General features: G+C 41.8%; 1 protein-coding gene across 5 annotated transcripts in view; it reads left to right on the top strand.

Annotated features, from left to right (window-relative positions):
• Positions 1-1,187: 1,187 nt before the first annotated feature.
• Nek4 (NIMA related kinase 4) overlaps positions 1,188-26,178 on the top strand; it is a 39,019-nt gene continuing 14,028 nt past the window's right edge. For 2 of the 5 annotated variants that reach the window (XM_028787530.1, XM_028787528.1), the window contains exons 1-10: positions 1,504-1,619; positions 3,541-3,807; positions 5,217-5,414; positions 5,601-5,708; positions 8,661-8,815; positions 12,378-12,519; positions 18,397-18,798; positions 22,994-23,143; positions 23,985-24,134; positions 24,656-24,722. In XM_028787530.1, the coding sequence (XP_028643363.1) occupies positions 1,527-1,619; positions 3,541-3,807; positions 5,217-5,414; positions 5,601-5,708; positions 8,661-8,815; positions 12,378-12,519; positions 18,397-18,798; positions 22,994-23,143; positions 23,985-24,134; positions 24,656-24,722 (1,732 nt within the window). In that variant the 5' untranslated portion in view covers positions 1,504-1,526. Of the gene's footprint in view, positions 1,266-1,503; positions 1,620-3,540; positions 3,808-5,216; positions 5,415-5,600; positions 5,709-8,660; positions 8,816-12,377; positions 12,520-18,396; positions 18,799-22,993; positions 23,144-23,447; positions 23,499-23,984; positions 24,135-24,655; positions 24,723-26,178 lie in introns of those variants that run through there. The other 3 variants (XM_028787531.1, XM_028787529.1, XM_028787532.1) reach the window with 3 other exon arrangements.

The raw sequence follows: 26,178 nt of genomic DNA, 5'->3' as shown, positions 1-26,178 counted from the left end.
GGGAACCATAAATAAATATTGAATTATAGCTAGTGATATTACTAAAGATAAACAAAGGCAAACATTTGCTAGAGCAGAGGGGGCATACTGTTGTTTAGTAACTATGGACAGTAGCAGGGAACGCTGAGCTTCATTCAATCGTGCAGAGGTAACTGGGCCTTTTAAAATGAGAATGAGAGCTGGGCATGGTGGCATACACCTATAATTCCACACTCAGAAGGCACAGCTAGGCAGATCTCTATAACTCTGGGTTACACGGTGACATAGTGAAACCTCTTCTGAGACACACACACACACACACACACCAACAAACAATAAAGGGGAAATAGGGGAGTGAGTAAACAACGAAGGGGAAATAGGGAAGTGAGCAACGAGGCTCCTTAGAAAAATGAAAAATTCCAAAGATTTGGGAGCATGATACTATTACATGGCTGTAAACTCAACACACAAGAGTAGGATTGCAAGATGAGCTATGTCAGTAGATCTTAACAACAGTAACATAATAATAATTAATAATGATTATGATGTAAAAGCAATTATGCCAGTTATATTTGATAGTTGGCAGATACACTTATAGAATATGGGATTATATCTTCCCACACAAAATGGGAAACAGATGCCAAAATTTTTTGATGGTTACATTTCAAAGGAAGGGGTTTCTGTCTTGGCGAAAAACATTTCTAGCTTGTAAAAGACATATGCATATATATTTCAGCGGGACAGAGGGATAATCAGTAGCTGTGTGCCTGTTTAAAAGTAAATTCTTCGAGCAAGGCAGGTAGCTCTTTTCACAGATGGACGTTAAAAGGGGGGTCTTGGTGCTCTGTGGAAGTAACAAAAAGCTCTCTGCCGAGTCTTTCAGGATAGTGGTTTTGCAATCATTCTGTGAGAGATTTTTGCAAGTCTCAATAAAGCATCCCTGAAACTTTTAGGGCTGAAGTGTGCTGATGTCTACACTGTACTTTGCAATGCATCAAAAAGACAGGCCGAATATTGACATGCGACAAAACAAATAGAGCAAACCTTATTGGTGAAATCTAGAGTTGGCCACTCTTTCAAATTAATGTGAGCCAAGCACAACGACGGTTAATATTTGTAAAACGAATAAACCATATTCGTAACGCGCTTGGAACCAGTAAGGATTCATTGAACAAATGCAGACCCAAAGCGCAGGAAGTGCAGCTCTGGCCTCCCAGGAGCGAAGCTCTATGGCAGGTCCTTCGGGGTTGCGGAACCGCTCTAGCCGCTTCAGTGACAGCTCGATGGTAGGCCATTCCTCCTCGCACGCCGAGCTCTGGCCGCCGCTAGGTCGGCTCTGTGGCGCGTCTTCCGACTCTGAGCATGCGCAAGATTATCCCGCCTGTATTGCTATGGTAGCGGCGTCCGGGTGGGCCGGGCTTCGAAGCTCCTGCCCTCGGTGGGCCGCGTTTATGGAGGACTTCACCTCCAGTCGGGCACGAGCGGGGCCTCCCGCTGCCTTACGCGCCGCTGCCGCAGCTTCCCGACTGTAGGCCTCCTTCGGGAACATGCCCCAGGCCGCATACTGCTACATGCGGGTCGTGGGCAGGGGTAGTTACGGGGAGGTGACGCTCGTGAAGCATCGGCGGGACGGCAAGCAGGTCGGGGACTTGGGATCTGGCCAGGGGCGATGAGGGAAGGGGTACGTCGGGGGCATCCTCAGATGTGCTAGGCCCGGAGTGGTGGGCAGGGAACTCATCTCAGATACGAGGTCAGCTTCCCAACTTCCTCTATAGTAGGAGCTCCAAACTTTGTCTATTCTTTGATATTTGGTGTACTTTATCTACAAATTTCTTGTCACCTGAAAATTTCATGAGAACAGGGGCCATGTATTCCCGAAGCCTAATTAAGTGCCACTTGACAAGCCCTGTCTCTTATGCAGCTTGCCCTGCTTAAGAACTCATCATCTTCTCGCCAACACTTTCTCATGGACCCTATTTCAGTGAGAACTTGACCATCCATGCAGTTTTCTAAGCTGGACTTATAACTATCTTTAGTATCCCCAACATTGATTATATTCCTGTCACTAAGTCAAACCGGCATCTCCATCTCTTTTGGTACCACCCAATACAGGCCACTAGTCTTTCTAGCTAAATGCCCATTCCTTCCCAACTAGTTCCTGTTGCCTGCTTTCTTTTCTCTAACCTGTCACTTCTGCTGCAGTGATCGTTCTTAAACTCAAATCTGATGTTGCTCCTTTTGTGTAAAGGACTTTATGCCGTCACCCAAAGGATAATGAACAAGTTTTTCAGTGTGCTTTGCTATCAGGGTGACCATAGAATGTTTTTGCACAAACAGGCTCAATTATGAAACTGATAAGCAATATCTCATAGTTCTATCAAGCCAGTAGCAACAACAGGCTAAGCGAGCCCCCACCCCTCAAGTATAGGACCCACTCTCCTGTTCTTCCTTGTGTTATATGCTAGGTTCTCTGCCTAGAACACAAGGTTTCACATAGTTAATTGAGTAGGCACCCCGGAGAACTATGAGATATTTGTGCAAAGGCTGAGAGTTTAGCTGTAACAATAACCCTTCATTTTGAGCAGTAGTTGGCTCTTCAGGGAACACATTTATATATGTGTCTATTGAAGGAGTGTGTACATGATCTTTGATAAGCTTGAGAGCAGTATATTAGATTGTAAAGGATTTTATTTTTAGTGGGAATGGTATCGTATGCAGAGGACCAATGATGCTCTAACTTTATTGGGTCATGAGTATCTAATGTGTCTCATACACCTGTTCAGTTCACAGACACACAGACATTAAGCTTTATCTTAATACTTGTTTGTAGGGAGAATTTAGAGGTTAAGGACTTTCTCTTTTTAATTGATCCAATAGTATGTTAGGTTCACTTTTTAGACATTGGGTTTTTTTTTTTTTTTTGAGATAAGAGTATCACTATGTTGTCTATGTTGGGCTTCAAAATTCTGGACCTTAACCCTTTAAAGTGGTTGAGATCGCAGAGTCAAAGAAGTTGTAAAATGCAAAGGGAAGGGTGGATTGCTCAGTTGTGCCCTGGAATGGGCTCAAATCTGACTTATGTAAGTAGCAGAGTACTTATCTAGAATGTGCAAGGCCCTGGGCTTAATGTGGCACTGAATAAAAGCATAATTGCCAGTGGCAAATATTTTCCTGTCTTATACTGTTTTGTTTTGATTTTTTGATTCGATTTTTCAAGACAGGGTTTCTCTGTGTAGCCCTGGCTGTCCTGGAGCTCACTCTGTAGACCAGGCCAGCCTCAAATTCAGAGGTCTACCTGACTCTGCCTCTCAAGTGCTGGGATTATAGACATGCACCACCACTGCCTGGTCAGTTTTATGCTTTTTTGATCATCCTACTGCCTCCTCTTTGATGTATTATACTGATAGTTTTATGCCTTTTGAAAACAAGTCAATAGGTCATCTGATAGACTCCAGCAGGTTGGTTTTTGAGGCCTGGGCACTTGTGAGAACTCTTAGCTACTTCTGAACCTGGAGACTCTGTTTTCTTACATCTTGTAAAAGTATGTGTTTTCTTTGGTAGTACGTCATCAAAAAGCTGAATCTCAGAAGTGCCTCCAGCCGAGAGCGTCGAGCTGCTGAGCAGGAAGCTCAGCTCTTGTCTCAGTTGAAGCACCCCAACATTGTCACCTACAAAGAGTCATGGGAGGGAGGAGATGGTCTGCTCTACATCGTCATGGGCTTCTGCGAAGGAGGTGATCTCTACCGGAAGCTCAAGGAGCAGAAAGGGCAGCTTCTGCCTGAGAGTCAGGTGGTGGAATGGTTTGTCCAGATCGCCATGGCCTTGCAGGTACTGTCATGCTCATAGCTTCCTGCGGGCTCCAGTGTGGCAGGAAGACAGCAGGTGACTCACAGGCTGTGAAGGATTTCACCAATACAGAGAAAGTTTGAAGTAGAATTTACTACATAAACTGAGATAAAGCCATAGAAGGCAAGAGTGAAGAGAAACACTATTTGTTACAGTAATGTTTTTAGGGCTGATTTTATGTGTGGTGTTTTCATGCAGGCGGCCAGGTGGTGTTTCAGTGTCATGGTGCCCTGGTTGTTTAGGATTCATCAAGTGGGACACCTGTGTGGGGCTGTATCAGGATGCTTAGACAGATACTCTCATTTATCATTAAGTTTATGGTGCCAGTCGTCCCTTCCTGGGGCTGGTTATGTGCATGCAGGCATGGCTTTGGAGAGTCTGCTCTGTGTTTGTGTCCTCTGCCTCCCTCTGGTGGGGTTTGTGCCCTCTGTCTCACGTAGCCTTTCTACATAACATGGGTGCTGGGGATCCAAACTCCACCTCTCATGCTTGCACAGCAAGCACTTCACTGATGGAGGCACTTCCTCAGCCCCCGAGCCTGCTCTTAAAGAGTGGTATTTCCTACAGCAGTGTCAGGATGCCCTAAAACCCGGGCCTGTTGAAGTTAACTCTTTGTGGTCCTGCTGAGAGGCACCAGGGCCTTAGTCTTTGCCCAGCATACTTTGATGTAAAAGAAGCCTTGTTTTGGGGTTAGAATGGCTCAGGCCCAGGATGGTGTCAGCCTTTCAAGTAGTGGACTTAATAAGCCTAAGCCACCATACCTGGCTGATAAGCATATATTTTAACCAGATCCAGGTATTGTTAAAAATGATACAATAGTCAAGGCACCAGGAAATAATTTCAGAAGATACCAAGTCAACTAATATGTGAAACTTAATCTTCTGTGTGTAAATACATGTTCATGTATGTATGCAGATGCACGTGCACATGTGTGTGTATATGTGTGGAAGACAGAGGTAAAGGTGTTGGATGTCTTCCTCTGTTGCTCTACACCTTAGTTTTTCACTCTCTCACTGATTGTAAAACTTACTTGACAGCTTGCTCCTGGGATCCTCCAGTCATCCCCTCCCCAGTGCCAAGAACGAACCAGCATGCCTGGCTTTTCGGAGTGCTGTAGATCTAAACTCAAGTTTTCATGCTTATGTGACATGCACTTGCCAACTGAGCCACCTCCCTAGCCCCTGGAACTTACTTTTCTTACTTTGAAAGTTGTAAATTAGTTCTTTATTTAGAACGTATAGAACAATAATTTTTTGGTTGGCAGTTAACTAAGGCTCTTTAACTCATGTAATTACTGATGATATAGAAAAACTAGAAAGAAGTAAATTAATTAGTATATATATATATATATATATATATATATATATAATGAAAAAATTCTCTCTTCTCAGTATTTACATGAGAAACACATCCTTCATCGAGATCTGAAAACTCAGAATGTCTTCTTAACAAGAACAAATATCATCAAAGTGGGTGACCTTGGAATTGCCCGAGTCTTAGAAAATCACAGTGACATGGCGAGCACCCTCATTGGCACACCCTATTACATGAGTCCTGAGCTGTTCTCCAACAAACCCTACAACTATAAGGTAGGATATATACAGATGTATGCTAGTTCACCTTGTCTTTGGGAGAATATCAAAATTTCAGAGCCCATGAGTACTTAAATCAGAATTAGCTATGAATCAGTTAGAAGAAAATGTATACCATGTTTTGAGAGGGAAAATATTAATGAGATATTCAGCATTTAACCATTCACTGTTTTTCTTTTGTAGTCGGATGTCTGGGCTTTGGGATGCTGTGTGTATGAAATGGCCACCCTGAAGCACGCTTTTAATGCAAAAGACATGAATTCTTTAGTTTATCGGATTATTGAAGGAAAGGTAAAAAAAAATAGAACTAATTGAACAAGATTTATATAATAGAGCTTTGTAAATATCTATTGTCAACATCATTGGTTTTTTGTTTTGTTTTGTTTTGTTTTTGTTTTTTCCAGTGCTAGAGTCAAACCCAGGCCAAATGCAGGGGCAGCCCTCTACCACTGAGCTCCATTGCCAGCCCTCACTAGTGATTTTGATTAATTGGCTAATTTTATTGATACTGGCTGAAGAGTTAGTATATAAGATCTTTCTTGTGGGAAAGGTTGAAGTTGAGGAGAGATTGGTTTTTTTCTTATTGTTAAAATGTAAGCATAGCTGATTGGCTTCAAAGATTTGGCTGTTTGGAAACTCCTCCAGGCTGCAGGCAGGCTGTCTGTCCCTGAATAGCACATGGTAGAGTGAGTTGTTTACAGTGAATCCACGCTGTTAGAATATGTTGTTTGGCCGGGCAGTGGTGGCGCACACCTTTAATCCCAGCACTTGGGAGGCAGGGGCAGGCGGATTTCTGAGTTCGAGGCCAGCCTGGTCTACAGAGTGAGTTCCAGGACAGCCAGGGCTACACAGAGAAACCCTGTCTCGAAAAACCAAAAAAAAAAAAAAAGTGCTGTTTGGTACTTATCGTTGCAAGTAACTGATTGAGAACGGCAGAAGGTATCATATATGATGTGGATGCCAGAAATACCAACTTTGTGTGATTTCCTTGAGACTGGTTGCCCTTTGCAGTAACTTAACGATTATCCCAAGACTCACTGAAAAACATTTTTTAAAATACATAAGTAAAAATTTCAGTTATAGGGGCTGAAGAGATGGCTTATGTTTAAGAACGCTACTGGTCACCCACTGTCTGTTCTCAGCCCTCTGCTCCTAAGGTGTCTGATGCCCTCTTTTACCCTCTGCTGACGCTATGCTTGTGGTACATTTATATACATGCAGACAAAACTCCCATACACATAAAATAAAAAGTCTTGAAATTTGTTTCCAATTATACTATTTAAAGAATTAAGTTTAAAAAAAAATTTCCTATTTTCAAGTTTTTGATAACTATTGCTAGCAATTTATTCCAAGGCCTCTCTTTCCTTTTTTTTTGAAACAGACATAACTCTGGTTGTGTATGTACTTCTATGCAAGTACTTTTTAAAAATTAATTTATTCACTTTATATGCTGATTGCAGCCCCCTCCCTCCTCTCCTCCTATTCCTACCCTCCCACCCCGCTTCTCCCAATTCCCCCTGGAGAAGGGGAGCTACCTCCCTCCCCCCAGGTACCTACCCAACAGGGCACAGCAAGTCTCATCAGGACTTATCCTCTTCCACTGAGGCCAGACAAGGCAGCTCACTAGGGGAAGGGATCCAAAGACAGGCTTCAGAGTCCGAGTCAGAGACAGCCCCCAGCTCCTTTTGTTGGGAGATCCACAAGACGACCAAATTGTACATCTGCTACATGTGTGTAGGAGGCCTAGGTCCAGTGCATGTGTGCTTTTTGCTTGGTGGTTCAGTATCTGTGAGGCCTCCATGGGTTAGTTGGCTCTGTTGGCCTTCTTATGGTGTCTTTGACCCCCCTCTAGCTCCCTCAATCCTTCCCCCACTCTTCCACAAGACTCCTCGAGCTCCACCCAATGTTTGGCTGTGGGTCTCTGTATCTGTTTCAGCCAGCTATTGGGTGGAGCCTTTCAGACAACAGTTGTGTTAGGCTCCCGTCTGCAAGCATAGCAGAGTGTTGTTAATAGTGTCAGGGGTTGGCTGTCTCCCATGAGGTGGGTCTCAAGTTAGGCCAGTCGTTGGCTGTCCATTCTGTCAGTGTCTGTGCCATCTTTATCCCTCCACATCTTGTAGGCAGGGCAAATTTTGGGTCAAAGGTTTTGGGATGGGTTGGTGTCTCCCTCCCTCCACTGAGAGTCCTGCCTGGCTATAGGAGGTGGCCACTTCAAACTTCACATCCCCCGCTTCTAGGAGTCTCAGCTAGGGTCACCTCCATAGCCTCCCAGGAGTCTCCTCAATCTCAGGTCTCCCACTTGTCCCAGTGATGTCCCCCCACCCCTGCTCTCCCCTTACCTGATCCTCACCCTCAGTCCCCTCCCCTCCCCCTCCCCCACCCTGTTCCCTCCATCCATCCACTTCCGATGCTTATTTTATTTCCCCTTCAGAGTGAGATTCAAGCATCTTCTTGAGCCCTCCTTAAGTGAGTACATACCATGCTTGTTTTTCTGGGTCTGGGTTACCTCACTCAGGATATTTTCTGGCTCCACCCATGTGCCTGCAAGTTTCATGAAGTCCTTGTCTTTAATGGCTGAGTAGCATTCCATTCCAAGGAGTATCACATTTTCTTTATCTGTTCTTTGGTTGTTTCCAGTTTCTGGCCATTACGAATGAAGCATATACAAGAACTTTTAAAAGAGAAACAAATGGAGACTCATTGTACACAGTGGTACCTGACTTACTCTTTTGGCTTAGCTGTCAGTACTTGTGTTTTCCTTTTAAGCAGCCACCTAGTGTTAATAGGAAGAATGCAGTGCAACTTACCCCTCAGTCCTGTGTAGATGGACACTTTATTTCTAGCTGTTGACTACCACACTGCATATTCTGGTAAATAAATCTTATTCGTGCTCTTGGGCCAACAAGATCACTCGATGGGTAAAGGTGCTTGCAGCACAAACCAAACAACCTGAGTTTATTCTCTCATAATCCATGCTTGGAGGAGAGAACCTACTCCCGAAAGTTGTTTTCTGGCTTGAGTGTGTGCATGCTCACACGTACACACATGCTCGCATGCTAATAATAAATAACATTTAAAAAAAGAAAAAGGAACTTGTGTGTATATTTGAAGTATAAGCAGAATATTACTTGTGCTGGCTACTTTCTGGATAGATGACTTTAAATTAGTGCTATATCTAACTATTATGATGATTTTTAAATACAGGGAAATCTCTGCCTCATTACTTTGTCTCATTCTTTGCAGTTGCCGCCAATGCCAAACGTTTACAGTGCAGAGCTTGCAGAGCTGATAAGAACAATGCTGAGCAGAAGGCCTGAGGAGAGGCCCTCTGTGCGGAGCATTCTGAGGCAGCCCTACATAAAAAACCACATCTCCTTGTTCTTGGAGGCCACCAAGGCGTAAGACACTTTCCTTCCAGAAAGCTGGGCTAAGCAGATGGGGCAAAAGAGGGTGGCTCCTAAATTTTCGTATGTAAACATTTATGGTGAGGTTTGTGTTTGTTTGCTTGTTATTTTTTGTTTTTAGCAAAAAATAAAACTGCATGTTTAGAGTATGCAAGGAGACAAAATTCTACCCTCTGGGTATTTTTTGTCTTGAGCCTCAAAATTTAACTTGCATAGGAAAATAATAAAATTTATTTAATAAAAGCTTTATGTTTCATAAGTAGAATACAGTTTTATAATTTGAAAACCCCAGAGCAGTAAAACCTAATGTATCTATGCTAGGCTAAGAAGACAGGTTTGTGTGAAGGAACACTGTGCAGAGGGGAAAGGAAAATTAGAATTATTTTACTAATGTCTAAAGATTTCTCTCCACCTCAGCTTTCCATTTTTAATTTATTTTTATTTTTTATATTTTACTGTTTTGAGGGCATTGTTTGAGACAGGGCTTCTGAGCGTAGCTCTGGCTGGACTCAAACTCAAAGACCCACTTGCCTCTGCCTCCTGAGTGCTGTGATTAAAGTGTGTAGCATCACTGCCCTCCTCCCCTTCTTCCTTCTCCTCTTCTTCCTCTTCCTCCTCCTCTTCCTCTTCTTCTTTCTCCCCTTCTTCCTCCTCCTTCTTTCTTCTTCCTCCTCCTTTTTTTTTTTTAAGTATATGTGAATGCCTGTGGAGGCTAGAAAATAGTATTAGATCCCTTAGGACTGAGTTAATAGGTGGTTATGAGCCATCTGGTATAATTCCTAGGAACTAAACTTGAGTTCTGGAAAAGCAGAAAACATAACTGCTGAGCCATCTCTCCAGTCCCCTGTACCTGCTATTTTGTTTTGTTTTGTTTTGTTTTGTTTTGTTTTGTTTTGTTTTGAGACAGGGTTTCTCTGTGTAGCCCTGGGTGTCCTGGAACTCACTCTGTAGACCAGGCTGGCCTCAAACTCAGAGATCCGCTTGCCTCTGCCTCCCAAGTGCTGGGATTAAAGGCGTGCGCCACCACCGCCCGGCTATATTTTTAAAGTGTTATTAGTTCAGAACAATCCTTAGGCAAAAGTGCATTTTTTTTCCCAAGACAGGGTTTTTATGTATAACCCTCGCTGTCCTTGGAACTTGCTTTGTAGATGAGAGTGGTGGGATTAAAGACATGGGCCATCATGCAAGGCAAAGGTGTACTTTTTAGGGTAGCATATTCTGGCACCTTTCACATATGTGTTAGTCAGACCTAGTGGCACAGGTCTATGATCCCAGCTACTCAGGATCACAGATACAAAGCCTGCCCAAGTTAAAGAGTGAGCCACCTAGGGCAACTAGTAAGACCTTATCCCCAAATTAAAAATGAGCTGGGCATTTAGCTCAGTAGTGGAGTGCTTGCCTTGTATGTGCAAGGTCCCCAATTTAAATGCTAGTATCATAGAAACAAAACACAACAAAGATTAAAATTTGCATGATTGTTGAAATTAAAAAAAAAAAACAACCCTAGAGAACCATTTAAAGAGGATGGTGTAATGACTTAGCAGGTAAAGACTTGCCACCAGTCCTGAGAACCGGAGTTCAATCCTCAGGAGCCACAGAGGAGAAAGAGAACCAAGTCCTACAAATTGTCCTCTGACCTTGTCAGAGGTCACACAAATACTTGAGTAAATGTATCTTTTTAACCATTTAGAGAGCTACTATTAATTATTCTCCATGTGAGAAAATGATGCTCAAATTTCTAAGTGTTCAAAGGCTTTCTCTTTATTCATATAACTTTTCAGGAGAAAAGAAATGCCTTTCTTTGACCACAGATGGTAATGTTAGCAAACTGGTGTTTCTGTATCTAAGACTTAGGGTTGGATAAGACTGTCGGCGCTTGTTAGGCTTACTTCTGTCTGTGGGAGGAGAGGCGGCAATGTTAAAGATGCTCAGGGGTGAGTGTCTTTTTGCTTTTGAGACAAGGTCTTGCTGTGTAGGCCAGGATATGGACTCTTAGTATCCTGCATCAGTGTCCCATATTCTGAGATTAGACATGGACCTCCACTCCAGTTCTGCTTTGCCGTTTTTCTCACATTACTTCTGATTGTCCTTCTGTTACACTGATCTCTACATTCTTCTTTAGTGTCCCAGAGATTCAGCCCAGCTTAAAAATGACACGTTAGCCGGGCAGTGGTGGTGCAAGCCTTTAATCCCAGCACTTGGGAGGCAGAGGCAGGCGGATTTCTGAGTTCAAGGCCAGCCTGGTCTACAGAGTGAGTTCCAGGACAGCCTGGACTACAGAGAAACCCTGTCTCGAAATACCAAAAAAAAAAAAAAAAAAAAAAAAAGGCACATTAAACAGTACAGGTATTATTCCTGTGCACATTTACTCTCCTCCGAGTCAGAGAGCATAAACCAATTATTTTTACTCTTAAAGTTTACAAAAATAATAGTTTTATTACTGTAAACATGTGAAACTTAAAAGAAGAAACTTATCCTGGTACTATATGTGAGCTACTTTCCCACAGAAATTCTATTTGGAATTCTGTATTTACGGAGACAGTGCAGAGTTCCTCTATACCCCTCTTCTGGCTCCTCCTCATTAACATCTTAGGTTATTATCATGGGTGTTTGTCAAGATTAAGAAACCAGGCCTGTTAAGATGACCTAACAAGTAAAGGTTCTTGCCACTAAGATACTAACCCGAATTCAGTTCCTGGGACCCACATGGTAGGAGTGAACAACTCTCACAAGTTGTTTCCTGATCACATGTGTATACTTGTACGTGTTCATGTGTACACACACACACATGTACACATACACACTAAACAAGCAAACATGATTTTTAAAATTGATTTAAAGGTAAGAAGCCAGTTCTGGGTATGGTGATATATGTCTTTAATCTCAGAATTCAGGAGGCAGAGGCAGACAGATCTCTGTGAGTTTTAGGTCAGACTGGTCTACACAGGGAGTCCAGGACATCTTGATCTACACAGGGAGACCCTGTTTCAAAACAAAACCGAAATCTGAGAAACCAACCAACACTGATTCATTCCTTTTTAACCTCAGACTTCTATTGGCCTTGATAGATTTTCCATTAATGTTTCCACTTACTGTGCTAGGATTGACTCTACGATACAATATCCCATTTAGTTCTCAAGCCTCTTTAGCCTCCTTAACCTCCTCTGGGTCTCTGACTCTGTCCCCCCCCAACATATATGCACAGGACCTAGTTCAGACCCAGGCAGACTCCCGGATTGTCTCTTCAGTCTCTGTGAGCCCCTGTGAGAACCCCTTAGTTGATTTTGTGGGCCATGTTCTTATGTTGTCCTCCACCCCTCTGTCTCCTACAGTCCTTCCTCCTTGCTTTCTTGTTTCTTATAGTCTTGATTCTATAGTCTTGATTATCTTGAAGACAGATGATTTAGAAAATGACCCCTAGATGTTGACAAGCCTAGTCTCTGTAAATGTTGCAGTTGAGTAAGGGAGGGTGTATTGTAGACACATTTCACATATTCCTTCAAACCAACAGCTATCGCTATGTTGATAATAGTACTTTCTTTTCTTCCCTGCAAAGAAAAACTTCCAAAAATAATGTTAAAAACTGTGACTCCAGAGCCAAGCCTGTTGCTGCTGTAGTTTCCCGAAAGGAAGAATCAAATCATGAAGTGATATACTACCAGCCACGCTCTTCTGAGGGCTCTGCTATACATGTCATGGTATGCTTCCTGTGGTAATACTTTAGGAACTGTATGAAAAATGGGTCATTCAAGTGAACAGTTTTATGTGGAAATGACTATGCTTTTATAGAGATTCATTATCCAGTTCCTTCCGATTTTAAAGAACTGGTGAGTCAATCTCTCACTTTATCTACAGTAGGCTGCCAGACTGTTCTCGAAGTCAGTACAATAACTTTGTAGATTTTCTAAGATAAAATTTACATAACCAATATTTAAAAATATTTTATTCGTGTATGTGTGTCTGTCTGTCTGTCTGTCTGTCTGTCTGTCTATGTGTGTGTCTTTGAGTATATTCCCACATGTCTGTTTGTGGATGCCAGAAGAGAACATTGGGTCTTCAGAGCTGAATAAAAGCATGTTTTGGATGTCTGGCTTGGTATGTGAATGTTGGGATCCAGACTTTGGTTTTCATAATTGATTGTACAGCAAGTATTCTTAACTGCTAGGCCATCTCTGCAGCCCCATAGGCCCACATAATGTGGACGGTCGTGTGTGTTTAGCACACTCACACTATGCAACTATCATTGCTTTTCTAGTTCCAAAGTGTTCCCATCAGTCCAAAGGAAACTTCATACAAGAAGCTGTCTCTCCTCATAGCCTACTCCACCTTCTAAACACAAACACCAATGTGTTTTCTGTCTCTATGGATTTTTCTTTCTTGAGTATTTCTTATAAATGGAGTCATATAACATGTGGCCTTTTATGTCTGAGTTATTATGTTTTTAATATTTTTCCATGCGGCATATACCAATTTCTCAGTTCTTTTAGTTATGACTGAAAAACCATATTGGTTTATCCATGCATCCATTGGTAAGACGTTTGGATTCTTTTCAACTGCAGGTCTTGCTGTGAACATTTAGGAACCAGTGTTTGGGCACCATTTTCAGTTATTTTGGGCTGTCTACCTATGTGTAAAAGCTAGGTAAAGTGAAGATGCTGTGTCTAACCTTATGAGGCGCTATAGTTTTCTGCAGCAACTATAACTTTCTGCATTTTCAATTCTATATGTTCTCAAGCATTATTTCCTGTATTATTGGTTTCATCTTTATTAGTAAATATAATCATATCAGTCAGGAGGTGTTGGTGGATACCTTTCATCTCTTGGGAAGCAGAGGCAGGCAGATCTCTCTGCATGTGAGGCCAACATGGTCTACAGAGTGGGTTCCAGGACAGCCTAGGCTATCTGATTTGTTGTTGTGTTTTGGAAGCTGTTAATCCTTAACAGATATATGATTTGCAGGTTTTCTCCATTGTTTGGTTTCCTGTTTTACTCTTTTGATACACAAAAATTTTAATTCCTATGAATTTTAACTTGTTTGGTTTTTGAAACAGTTTCTCTATGTAAACCTGGCTGTCCTGGAACCTGCTCTGTAGACCAGGCTGGCCTCAAACTCAGAGATGGCCTGACTCTGCATCTCTACTAGGATTAAAGGTGTATGCCACAGCTCCTGGGTCCCTGTTCTCTTTGAAGAGTTTCAAGGTTTTATGGCTTTGATCCAGTTGGAATCACTTTTTAAAACTGTGATCTTAGTTAGGTATGGCCTAATTTAATTTTTTTTGTATGTAAATACATAGTTTTCTCAACACAGTTTGTTGAAAAGGCTATAGTGGATATTACTGGTTTTTTTTTTTTAATGTTTCCTCCAAAATACCCATGAGTCATTAGGCATTGAGACAGGTCTTGGGGTGAAACTAGACCCTTAAGAGACAATTACTGGCTGCTTTTGAGAATTGGACTGTCCTAAAAGCCAGCTTGACTGTCTTGTGGATATTTTCCTTTCTCTGTAAAACCTTGGGACACTTCATTGACTCTGTCACTAATAAGGGAATGATCAACTTCTGCCCCTTACCTCAGGTTTCACATCTTCCAGAACTGTGAACTAAATAAGGTTTAAATTATATGATATACATTACACGCTCTTGCTGAGTGTGGTGATACATGTCTTTAATCCTAGCACTGGGGAGGCTCAGATGGTGGATTTCTATGATTTCAAACCCAGCCTTGTGTACATGCAAGTTCCAGGACAGCTAAGGTTATATAGAGAGCCTGTCTCAAAAAAAAACAAAACAAAACAAAAAAACAATCAAACAAACTAACACCAAAACAAAAACACAGACCCTGGTATTCAGTTATAGTAAAGCAAATAGACTACACAAATGGTCATTGTCCCTGTCAGTCATCATTTGGTCATTATGTGAGGTGTATTTTGGCTTTCTATTCTATTCCATTGGTCAGTATGTCTGTCTTAGTTTCAGTGACATGTTGCGTTCATGATTTTAGCTTTGTAGTGAGTTTTGACGTTAGGAAATATGAGTCCTCAGACATTATTTTTCTTTTTTCTTTTTTCTTTTTTTTTGGTTTTTCGAGACAGAGTTTCTCTGTGTAGCCCTGGCTGTCCTGGAACTCACTCTGTAGACCAGGCTAGCCTTGAACTCTCGAACTCAGAGATCCGCCTGCCTCTGCCTCCCAAGTGCTGGGATTAAAGGTGTGTACCACCACCGCCTGGCAGGGCAGTTGCTTTTGTGTGTTGATTTTTGTGTGTTAAAGATTTATTTTTTTTTTTTTTATCTATATGAGTATACTGCAACTGTCTTCAGATACACACTAGAAGAGTGCATTGGATCCCATTACAGATTGTTGTGAGCCACGATGTGTGCTGGGAATTGAACTCAGGACCTTTGGCAGAGCAGTCAGCACTCTTAACTGCTGAGCCATCTCTCCAGCCCAATTTTTGTGTGTTAAAAGTTGGTTAGATTCATTAGTTCCACTAGGTAGGAGCATGTATGTGTAATCCTTAGGGATTTTGCATACAAAAATCATGTTACCAGGGCTGGAGAGATGGCTCAGCAGTTAAGAGCACTGACTGCTCTTCCAGAGGTCCTGAGTTCAAATCCCAGCAACCACATGGTGGCTCACAACCATCCGTAATGAGATTGGATGCCCTCTTCTGGTGTGTCTGAAGACAGCTACAGTATACTCATAAATAAAATAAAATAAATAAATAAATAAATAAATAAATCTTTAAAAAAAAATCAGCCAGGTGGTGGTGGTGCATGCCTTTAATCCCAGCACTTGGGAGGCAGAGGTAGGCGGATTTCTGAGTTTGAGAGTTCAAGGGTAGCCGGGTCTACAGAGTGAGTTCCAGGACAGCCAGGGCTACACAGAGAAACCCTGTCTCAAAAAACCAAACCCCCCCCCAAAAAAAAAATCATGTTACCTACAGACAGATAATTTTATATCTTCCTTTAATCCAAACACCTCATTTCTGTTTTCTGCCTAACTGCTTAGTCTACAACATATAGTGTCATGTTGAGTGAAAGTAACAACGGTGAGTGGCTCTGCTTGTCCCTGATCAGTAATGAAAGTGAGCATCTTTTCTTAGTCCTGATCTCAAGGGAAAGCTTTTGGAGTCACTAAGAATGATTTCCGGTTTAGCTTTTACACACATGGCCTTGGTATCTTAGGATCGTTTCCTCTAGTTCTGGTTTTTCTGAATCATGCAAGGGTACTGAATTTTGTCAGAACAGTTTTTTATATCTATTGAGATGATCATGTGCATTTTTCTTCATTCTGTTCCTGTAGTGCATGGAATTTTATGGTGACATTTATTTTAGACACTTGGTCACATTTTAAACCCCCCCCCCCCCCCCCCCCGTCAATGCTAGGGTTTTAACCCACAACCCTGTGTATGCTAGGCAGGGGCTCTATCACAGAGCTGGATGCCCAGACCCTTCATTTCAACAACTAAAAACATTTCTCTCTCTCTCTGTGTGTGTGTGTGTGTGTGTGTGTGTATCTGTGTGTGTGTGTGTGTGTGTGTGTGAAAGAGAGAGAGACAGAGGCAGAGACAGAGAGAGAACTTGCAGGAGTGAGTTCTCTCTTTCTAGCATGTGGGTTCCAGGTCATCAAACTTGGGTCATCAAGCTTGGCAGCAGTTGCTCTTGCCTGCTGAGCCATTGATACCCTCCCTATTTTAACAACTGCTAAGCATATTGTCCAGTTCATTGGTTATATTCACAATGTTGTAATGCAGCGGTCATCACCAGCCTCAAAAATTCTTTTATCATATGGAGCTGTGTGAGTTTCCTTACTCATTAAGCTGTAAGTGTAGCCTGGAACTCGGAACCTAGAAACCTTTAAGGGAAAAGGTAACCCAGTAGGTCATCCTGAGACACTGGAGCCCAGGAATCACATAGCTCTGAGAGGAAGCCTCCTCAGCCGAGGTGTGTTGCAGGTCCGGGGGGAAGGTATCCCCAGCTAAGCTCAGGAGCTCAGGAGCTTCAGCCTTGCTCCTCCTTGGCTTCTTCTCTTCTTCTCTTTATTGCTTCTTTTCTTCTTGGCTTCTTCTAATGAAATTGTCACACTAGGCAGAAAAATCTCATTTTTAAGAGACTTACTAAAGGCTCAAGGGTATAGAAGGATGAATCCAGGCATGGCTGCCCTCTGCTCCCAGGAGCGGATAGCAGGGAACTGAACAAACGGCAGGGCTTATATAAGATTTATTAGGAGACAAAGCTTCTTAGGGGAGAGATTTCCAGAGTGAGGATTGGTGGGATTTCATGTCCTGAGCTTGGAGAGCTCAGGGATTGGTGTTAGGGATTGATTTTTTTTCCTGCTCTGGGATTGGTAGCATTTTTTCACACCCCCTTTCCCTTTGTTGGGCCCATGGGTTAGGGTGGGAAGTCCTTCTCAGCTACAGCTGGCTTTGGCTAAGGCACCGTCTCTGTGGAGCTGCTGGGAAGGCTGGAGAGGCGGTACTACCACTGTGGACAGCTCCTGCAGTGGTGTTTGACCAAGGCTGAGGCTCAAAAGTGTCACCAACATGGACTGATGTTCATGATAGCAGTAGGCTGAGGCAGGAAAGGTGGTTCCCTACAGCTTCAGTGAAGGCTGCAGGCTGAGGAGGTGTTGTAGTGCCACCATTTTGACAGGAGCTGCCATTTTTGATGCAGATATCTTACAAAGGCCATAGACTAGGGCAAGAAGGAGGGACTGGTTGCCACTTTGACAGCTTTTGCTGTGTGCTGCTTAGAGACTACACCTATCTCCCAACCTTCAGAGTCTAGAAACTTCTATTTCATATATCTCTGAATTTTCCTCCTTTAGATTATATACATAGAATATTTAATTGTTTGTTTGTTTTTACTTGTTTGTTTATTTGATTTTTCTGTCTGTAGCTCTGTGCTCTATTGATCAGGTTGCCTCAAACTCAGAGATCCTGCTTCTGTTGCCCAAGTGCTCGGACTAAAGAGTATGGTCTTATGATCTTATGTATATATCACATTTTATCCATTGATTTGCCATTGTTTCTACCTTTATCTTCTTTCTCTCTTTTTACTCTTGAGACAGGGTCTCTATTATTTAGTTCTGGCTGTCCTGGAACTGTATATATACCAGATTGTCCTTGAACTCATAGAGATCTGCCTGCTTCTGCCTCCTGAGTCCTGGGTTAAAGACATATGCTACCACTCTCAGCTTTCTTTCTCTTATAAATTGTGTCTTGCTGTACAGCCCTGTGTAGCTTGGAAATCACAATGTACTCAGGCTGGCCTCAAATCATGGCAGTCCTACTTCAGCACCCCATTCAGGTGCTCAGATTACTGATGTGTGCCACTATGTGCACCCTTCATTGAATAATGATGCTAAACTCATTGGTCCACAGATACCTGCTTGAGTTCCTGCTTTGGTTTGTTTACAGTGCTTGCCAAAAAGTAGAATTGGCAAGTGGTAATTCTCAGAAGAGCTAAGTGATAATTCTATGTTTAACTTTCTGAGGAAGATGCTGTTCCATTTTGAGTTTATTTTTGTATATGGTCTGAGGTACTGTAATAACTTAAGAATATCTTTTCACCCAGGGTGAAGATAAATGTTTGTCCCAAGAGAAACCAGTGGACATTGGTCCCTTGAAATCACTGGCTAGTCTCGAATGTCACACTGGCAAACAAGACATGAACAATACTGCAGAGACATGTGCCACAATCAGTAGGATAAATATCAATATCTTACCTGCAGAAAGAAGGGACTCAGCAAACGATGGTGTAGTTCAGGAGAGCCAGCCACCACACATGGATGCCTCTAATGAAGTAGACAGTCAATGCAGTATTTCTCAAGAGAAAGATAGGCCACAGGGCAATACCAAGTCCAGTGATCAGCCTGAAAATCTCCTTCCCAGATGGTCCTCTGATGGCGGTGATGGGCAAGGGAGTGAACTGGTGAAGCCTTTGTATCCCTCAAATAAAGACCAAAAGCCAGACCAGGTGAGTGATACACAGAAGGAATGGTTTTCCACGAGAAAAATAGGAAATATGGTTCCAGAGGTGTAGGATGGGGCTGGAGACATTGTTCATTGGTTAAAAGTACCTGTTGCTCTTGCAGGGGACCTGGACTTGGTTCCCAGCACCCCATGGTGGCTTACAACCATCTATAGCTCCAGTTCTAGGAGATTCTCCATGGGTACTAGGCATGCATGTGCTACACATACATATATGCAGACAAAATACTCATACCTATAAAATAAATAAATCTTAATTGTTTAATTATTTAAAAAAAAAACAAAGATGTTGGTATGCCCTGCCTATGTCAGGAAAATCAGCTATTCTTGTGCAGATTTACAGTAGAATAATTATATATCACCTATAAAAGCAACAATAACAATGAACCAACCAAACCATGCACAGTGATAGTCACTCCCCATTTGTCCTCATTCTCAGCCCATGACAACATTTGTCCATGGGTAAGTAAATTCATATGGCTCATGGCCTTTTATGTCTGTTTTTTTTTAGTTTACATAATATTTGTTTTCAAAGTTTGTCTATGGTGTTGCATGTACCAATATGCTTTTTATTGTCAAGTATATTCCCCTGTGTGTATCCATATATAATGTTTTGAATTTTTCTGTGTGTGTATGCATGTGTGATGTTAGAGATTGAACCCAAGGCTTTGCACATGCTAGGCTAGGCAAGTTCTCTATTGCTGAGTTAAATCTCTATCCCTGCTATGAATATTTGTGTTTATGTTTCTTTTTAAAATTTTGTTTGTATGTTTTTATGTGTGTGGTTGTTTTCCTGCAATGCCCAAAAAGGCAATAAGAGGGTGTTGGATCCTCTAGGATTAGAGTTACAGACAGTTGTGAGCCACCAGGTGGATACTAGGAATTGAACCCAGGTCCTGTGGATAAGCAGATAGTGTTCTTTACCCCTGAGTCATTTCTCTAGCTTGTGTGTGTGTCTTTGTGTGTGTGTGTTTAAATAAGATTTTAAAACTTCATTTATTTTGTATGCATGTATGTGTATATGTGGAACATATGTGTATGTTATGGTGTTCAAGTGGAGGTCAGAGGACAACTGATAAGAGTTGGCTCTCTCACTGTGTGAGTTCTAGGGACTGAACTCAGGTTGTCAGACTTGGTGACATGTGCCTTTACTCACTGAGTCATCTTTTTTTTTGAACCCAAGGAAAAACTCTGCAGTTGGGTCCTTTATTTCTTTTATACACTAGGCCATGAATTCGTATGGAATGGGCTCCAGCAGCTCGGGGTCTTTCCCATTAGTCCTCACAAAGTGTGCTTCTCTGGGTGGTGCAGGCTGGCGCTTCAGCTGAACCCAGGTGCCCTTCTCTTTGGCTTCCTTTTTCTTCTGATCGTTCTCCTTCACCCGCTTCAGAAAGCTGTCTCTGCTCTTCGAGTGTTTAATGTGCTCAGTCCGCACATTGATCCTCTTGGCCAGAATCTTGCCCTTAACTTGCTTGTTTACAATGATGCCCACGGCATGCTGGGTGACATTGTAGACTCTTCCGGTTTTGCCGTGGTAACACTTATGGGGCATTCCTTTTTGAACAGTACCCATTCCCTTGATGTCTACAATATCACCCTTCTTATAGATTCGCATGTATGTGGCCAAAGGAACAACTCCATGTTTCCTAAAAGGCCTAGATAACACATACCGAGTGCCTCTCCTCTTTCCCTTTGTGTTGGTCATTTTAGCGAGTTAACTGGAAGATGGCTGCCTAGGCCGACTCACTGAGTCATCTTACCAGCAGTGTGTGTGTGTGTGTGTGTGTGTGTATGTGCGTGTGTGTGTGTATCTGTGTGTGTGTGTATCTGCATGTGCATACGCTTCCGTGTGTGTGTGTGTGTGTGTGTGTTGGTAGCATAGACACCATGGTATGTGTATGGAAAACTTTGTAGAGTTGATTCTCTTTGCTTTTATATGGGTTCAGGGATCAAAATCAGGTCATCATGCTTTTGTGGCCAAGCTTTTATTCACTGAAACATCTCACTGTATGTATGTTTATTTAAATATTTTTAAATATTTATTTTGTGAGTAGGGATATTTTGTCTGCATGTATGTCTATGTGTCACTTTTGTGCCTGTTGCCTGTGAAGGCCAGAAGAGGGCATCATATCCCCTAGAACTGGAGTTATAGCTGGCTGTGGGCTGTCATGTAGATGCTAGGAGTTGAACCTAGGACCTCTGAAGAACAGCCAGCATTCTCAACCACTGAGCCATCCCGTCTCTCCAGTAGTCTCACCGTGTTTAACTTTTTAAGAGACTGCAATGCTGTTTTCCAAAGCAGCTCTAGTAGGGTCCTACTTTCTCCAGAGTTTTTGTCAGGACTTGTTGTCCTTTTTTTTTGTTGTTTTGTTTTTGTTTTTCAAGACAGGGTTTCTCTGTGTATCCCTGGCTGTCCTGGAACTCACTCTGTACACCAGGCTGGCCTCGAACTAAGAAATCCGCCTGCCTCTGCCTCCCAAGTACCCTTTTTTTTTTTTTTTAAGTCTGTGATCAACGCCAGTGCTTTATACATGCTAAGCAAGTACTCTACCACTGTTCTACATCCCCAGCCCTGTTGTCCAGCACTGCAGTTATAACTATTGGCCTAAAGGGTCTGGAGTAGAATCTTAATGTGCTTTGTTTTAGATTTTATTATAATTATTTTAAATTATGTATGTATGTGGATGGATATATGCACATGAGACCAGATGTCCTATCAGGCCAGAGACGTCAGAGCCCCTGGGACAGGAGTTACAGGGTGTCATGAGCTACCTGGTGTGGATGCTGGGAACTGAATTGAGGTCTTCTGGAAAAACAGCACGTGTTGTTCACTACTGGCCCATCTCCCAGACCCCTTACTGTGGTTTTGATTTGTTCCTTGTCTACTCATGTAATGAGGGTCTTTTTATACATGCACTGGCCATTTGTTTACTTCCTTAGAGAAAGTATGCACAGAATCATTGGCAAATTTTTGAATGTTTATTTTTATTTTATGTGTATGAGTGTTTGTCTGCATATATATAAGTAGTTAAATGCTCTTAACCACTGCACCATCTCTCTAGCCCCTTGTTGCCCATTTTTTAAAAATGATTTATTTATTCATATGAGCACTCTATCTGCATGTACACCTGAAAGTTAGTAGAGGGCATCAGACTCCATTACAGATGGTTGTAAGCTACTATGTGGTTGCTGAGAATTGAATTAGGGACCTCTGGAAGAACAGCTACTGCTCTTAACCATTGACCCATCTCTACAGCTCCAAAAAGATAGGAGATATATATACATGTATGTATGTATGTGTGTATGTATGTATGTATGTATGTATATTTTCAGACAGGGTTTCTCTGTCATGGAACTTTCTCTGTAGACCACAGTGGCCTCAAATTCACAGAGATCCGCCTACTTCTGCCTCCCAAGTATTGAGATTAAAAGTATGTACCACCATTGCCTCTTGTTTCCTATTTTTTAATTGGTTTATGTTTTTTATTATCAAATTGAAAGAGTTCCTTATTTTAGATACCATACCCTATAAGACACAAGATTTGACAATATTGTCTCCCATTCTATTGGTTGTCTTTTTTTCTTTTGTTTCATTTTTTCTTGGTTCTGATGATTGTACCTAGGACATTAGGCATGTTAGGCAAGTATTCTACCATTGAGCTACATCCCAAACCTTAGTCTTATATTTCTTTTGTTAAATTTATTTCTAAGCATTTTATTTATTTATAATTATTTTTGTTTGAGTCAAGAGAGTAAAATCCAGAACATTTGGTTAATAAATGTCATCATTTCCCATAAAAATAAGCATTCATTTGAGAGAATGCTTCCTTCTCACTTCTATTTTATAATTAAAATTATTTCCAAATTTATGTGATAGATGTTTCACCTTCCTGGTTGCCTGTGTGCCAGATGTGTGCCTAGTGCCCATGGAGGCTAGAAAACGGCATTGGATCTCCTGGAACTAGAGTTACAGATGGTTGTGAGCTGCCGTGTGGGTGCTGGGAATTGAACCCAGTTCCTCTGGAAGAGCAGCTAGTGCTCTTGGGTGCTGAACTATCTCTCTAGTCCTTCATTTCGAAATTCCAAAAGTAAGTGTGGAGAGTTTGGCATTTGACATTCTAAAGACTGTTCTGTTGCTCTGTATAGTTTGTGTATGTTTCTTTCATTTTGTTGCTTTTAAGGATCAAGTTACTGGTGGATGTATTGTAGAAAATCAGGACAGCATCCACCCAAGACTGCAGCCACACAGCTCTGTGTCTGAACCTTCTTTGTCCCGGCAGCGAAGGCAGAAGAAAAGGGAACAAACTGACCATAGTCAGACAAAGAGCCAGGTCAGCAATCTCTTTCCAATGAGTCATTGTGCTGCTTGGGAGATAGACTCTGGGAAGCTTGACTTTTGTTTAGAATAGTTAGCAGTTGCCAAAAAGTGCCTAAGACATGTAAAGAGTGGATGGAGAAGCTGGGCCAGAGTAAGATGCTTGATAATGCTTTCAGATGTCAGCGAGCTGGAAATAGAGCAGGAATGAGTGGGCTGTTTGCAAGTTAAAGGGGTGGGCTGTGTGTGCTTTTGTGCTCTGTTGCTAAACCTTTTCTTTTGATGTATTTCCTTGACCATATATTTTTTTTTCTATGCAGTGCTGGAAAACGAACCCAGGGTTTTGTGTATGCTATAGAAACACTCTACCAGTAAGCTATAATCCTAGCCCTCAGTACCTCCTTCATTGATACCCTTCCCTAAGCCTATTAGGTAGCCATTCACTTTTGACAGCTTCTGCATAGCACAAGCATTATGACATAATACACATACACAACCAGGCCTGGCTTTTTAAAATGTGGATGTAGCTCAGCTGGTAGAGTGCTTACCTGGCATGCATGAAGTCCTGTGTTCAGCTCCCTAGCACCAAGTAAACCAGGCATGGTAGCACAAACCTGTGATCCCAAAATTTAGGATATATAAATATGAAAATAAGAAATTAATGTTCATCCTTGCCTACATATAGTCAGATAGAGGATAGCCTGAGGGACATGAGACCTTCCTTTTCAAAAAATTTTAAATGTTTTAAACATTTTAAGGACAAATCACTGGTGAATGTATGGGGGACTTGCCAATGGGAAGTTTTAGAAATGGCTGTATATGGAACTGATAAACTCCCTTTCTTTACATTGCTTAAGTTCCAAGAATTACCCCCTCAGATTTTGCCTTCTCACCCTGGTATTGGGAAAGTGGATATCATACCAACACAGCAAAATGATGGAAACCAAAGTGGACCTGTGGCTAGGTCTATAAACAGTTCAAGGACCAGTTCAACAGTATCATCAAAGGTTTGTGTAAATGTGTGCTAGGTTTAAAAATACTTCTCATAAAGCTTTGGATTATAAAATCTGTATATACTGTGGAGGTTCATATTAAAAACATTAGTCACACTTTACCAATTCTAGAAGAGACATTATTTGCACTTTCACGGCATTAGCTTTGATTGATATGTATATATATATATATATATATATATATATATATATATATATATATATATAAAAAATATACACACACACACACATATATATATATATATTCTGCAGTTCCAAAGATAATCACTGGCAGTGAATTCTGAATACAAGAAATGCAAAAGTATCTTCTTGCTCTCCTATAAAGGAGCATCTTCCAGACGCCAGTGTGATCATTTCCTAATAGCTGTAACACTTATGTGTACTAAACTCCACATCAAAGTGGTTTCTGCTCCTTGAGAGACCAATGGGAGGCCTTTAGCAGTGTTAGATACATCATGCATTGCTACAGTAATAGTGAATAGACACAGGAATAACTCTGTAACTTTCTTTCAAAGGATCGACCATTATCAGCCAGAGAGAGGAGACGACTAAAGCAGTCACAGGAAGAGATGCTCCCCTCAGGTGAAGTTGATGCCCTTATCTAGGTGGTTGTTGATAGCTGGTAAGAAGCATTGGCTCTAGTTGTTAGCTGTACAAACTATGAAGCAACAATAATCCATTTGGAAAAAGAATTTGGAAGAGTTTTTAAAATTTCTTAGATATGCCTTATAAAATACTGTAGAGTGCTGACTCTTTACTATCTATCAGAGAAAGAGGATTAAAATGACAGCCAGGGACTAGACAGATGCTCAACAGTTAATAGCACTATTGCTCTTGCAGAGGACCAAGGTTCAGATCCCAGTATCTACCTAGTAGCTCACAACCATCTGTAACTCCAGTTCCAGGGGATCTGATACCCTCTTCTTACCTCCATATGCACCAGGCACACACGTGGTGTATATATATACACATGCAGGCAGAACACTCCTACACAGAAAATAAAATTTTTAAAAAATTAAAATCTAAAACAAACAAATGATAAATTTGAGAGTGAGAAATGACACATACACAAAGAGACAGAGACAGAGAGAGAAAGAGAGAGACAGCAAGCAAGCCAGAAGGCTTTGAATTTTGAAATCTTAGGCTGGAAATCAGGTGAATGTTTAACTTGTTTTCCCTTCTAGACCCTGCTTGTCAGGGACCCACACTGGGCTAGTGGTTTTGTTTTGTTTTTTTATAAATCTCTTTTTTTTGGGGGGGGGGGGTTGAGACAGGGTTTCTCTGTGTAGCCCTGGCTGTCCTGGAACTCACTCTGTAGACCAGGCTAGCCTCGAACTCTCGAACTCAGAAATCCGCCTGCCTCTGCCTCCCAAGTGCTGAGATTAAAGGCGTGCGCCACTACTGCCCGGCTTTGTTTTGTTTTCTGAGACAGGATCTTGCTATGTAAGCCCTTGGCTGGCCTAGAACTTACTGTGTAGATAAGGCTTGCCTTGAACTCAGAGATCCATCTGCCACTGCCTCCTAAGTGCTAGCATTAAAGGTGTGTGCCACCTGGATCTATGGAAAATTATATTTTTAAAATTATTTCTTAATTGTTCTAATTGTTTTTTAATAGCTATGTTATATGTATGAGAGTTTTAACTCACATGTCTGTAGATCACAGGCTTGTCTAGTGCCTATAGAGATCAGAATAAAGTGTTGGCTTACCTGAAACTGGAGTTAGGGATGGTTGTGAGCTGCCATGCCTGTGCTGGCAGCAGAACTCAAGCCTTCTGCAAGAGTGTCAAGTGCTCTTAACTGCTGAGCCACATCTCCAGCCCCTCTATGGGCCTTTCTTACTACCATCATCTAAAAGTTGTGTTACCACTTTTCCTTTATTAAAGGTGACTGTGTCTCCACCATTATGGTAAAGGTGTTAAGGGTAGTATTTTGATTTGTATTTTTAGTCTCCCCCAAAGATAGGCTGTTATCCTAAGGTTCCAGAGCATTAAATAACTTGCCCAAGGTCCAGAGCTGGTAAACCCAGGACTAAATTTGG

Source organism: Grammomys surdaster, unplaced genomic scaffold (genome assembly GCF_004785775.1).
Source record: "Grammomys surdaster isolate TR1022 unplaced genomic scaffold, NIH_TR_1.0 125669, whole genome shotgun sequence".
NCBI lineage: Eukaryota > Metazoa > Chordata > Mammalia > Rodentia > Muridae > Grammomys > Grammomys surdaster.
The sequence above is the reverse complement of the archived record's forward strand: the minus strand, read 5'-3'. Positions and strand labels throughout refer to the sequence as shown.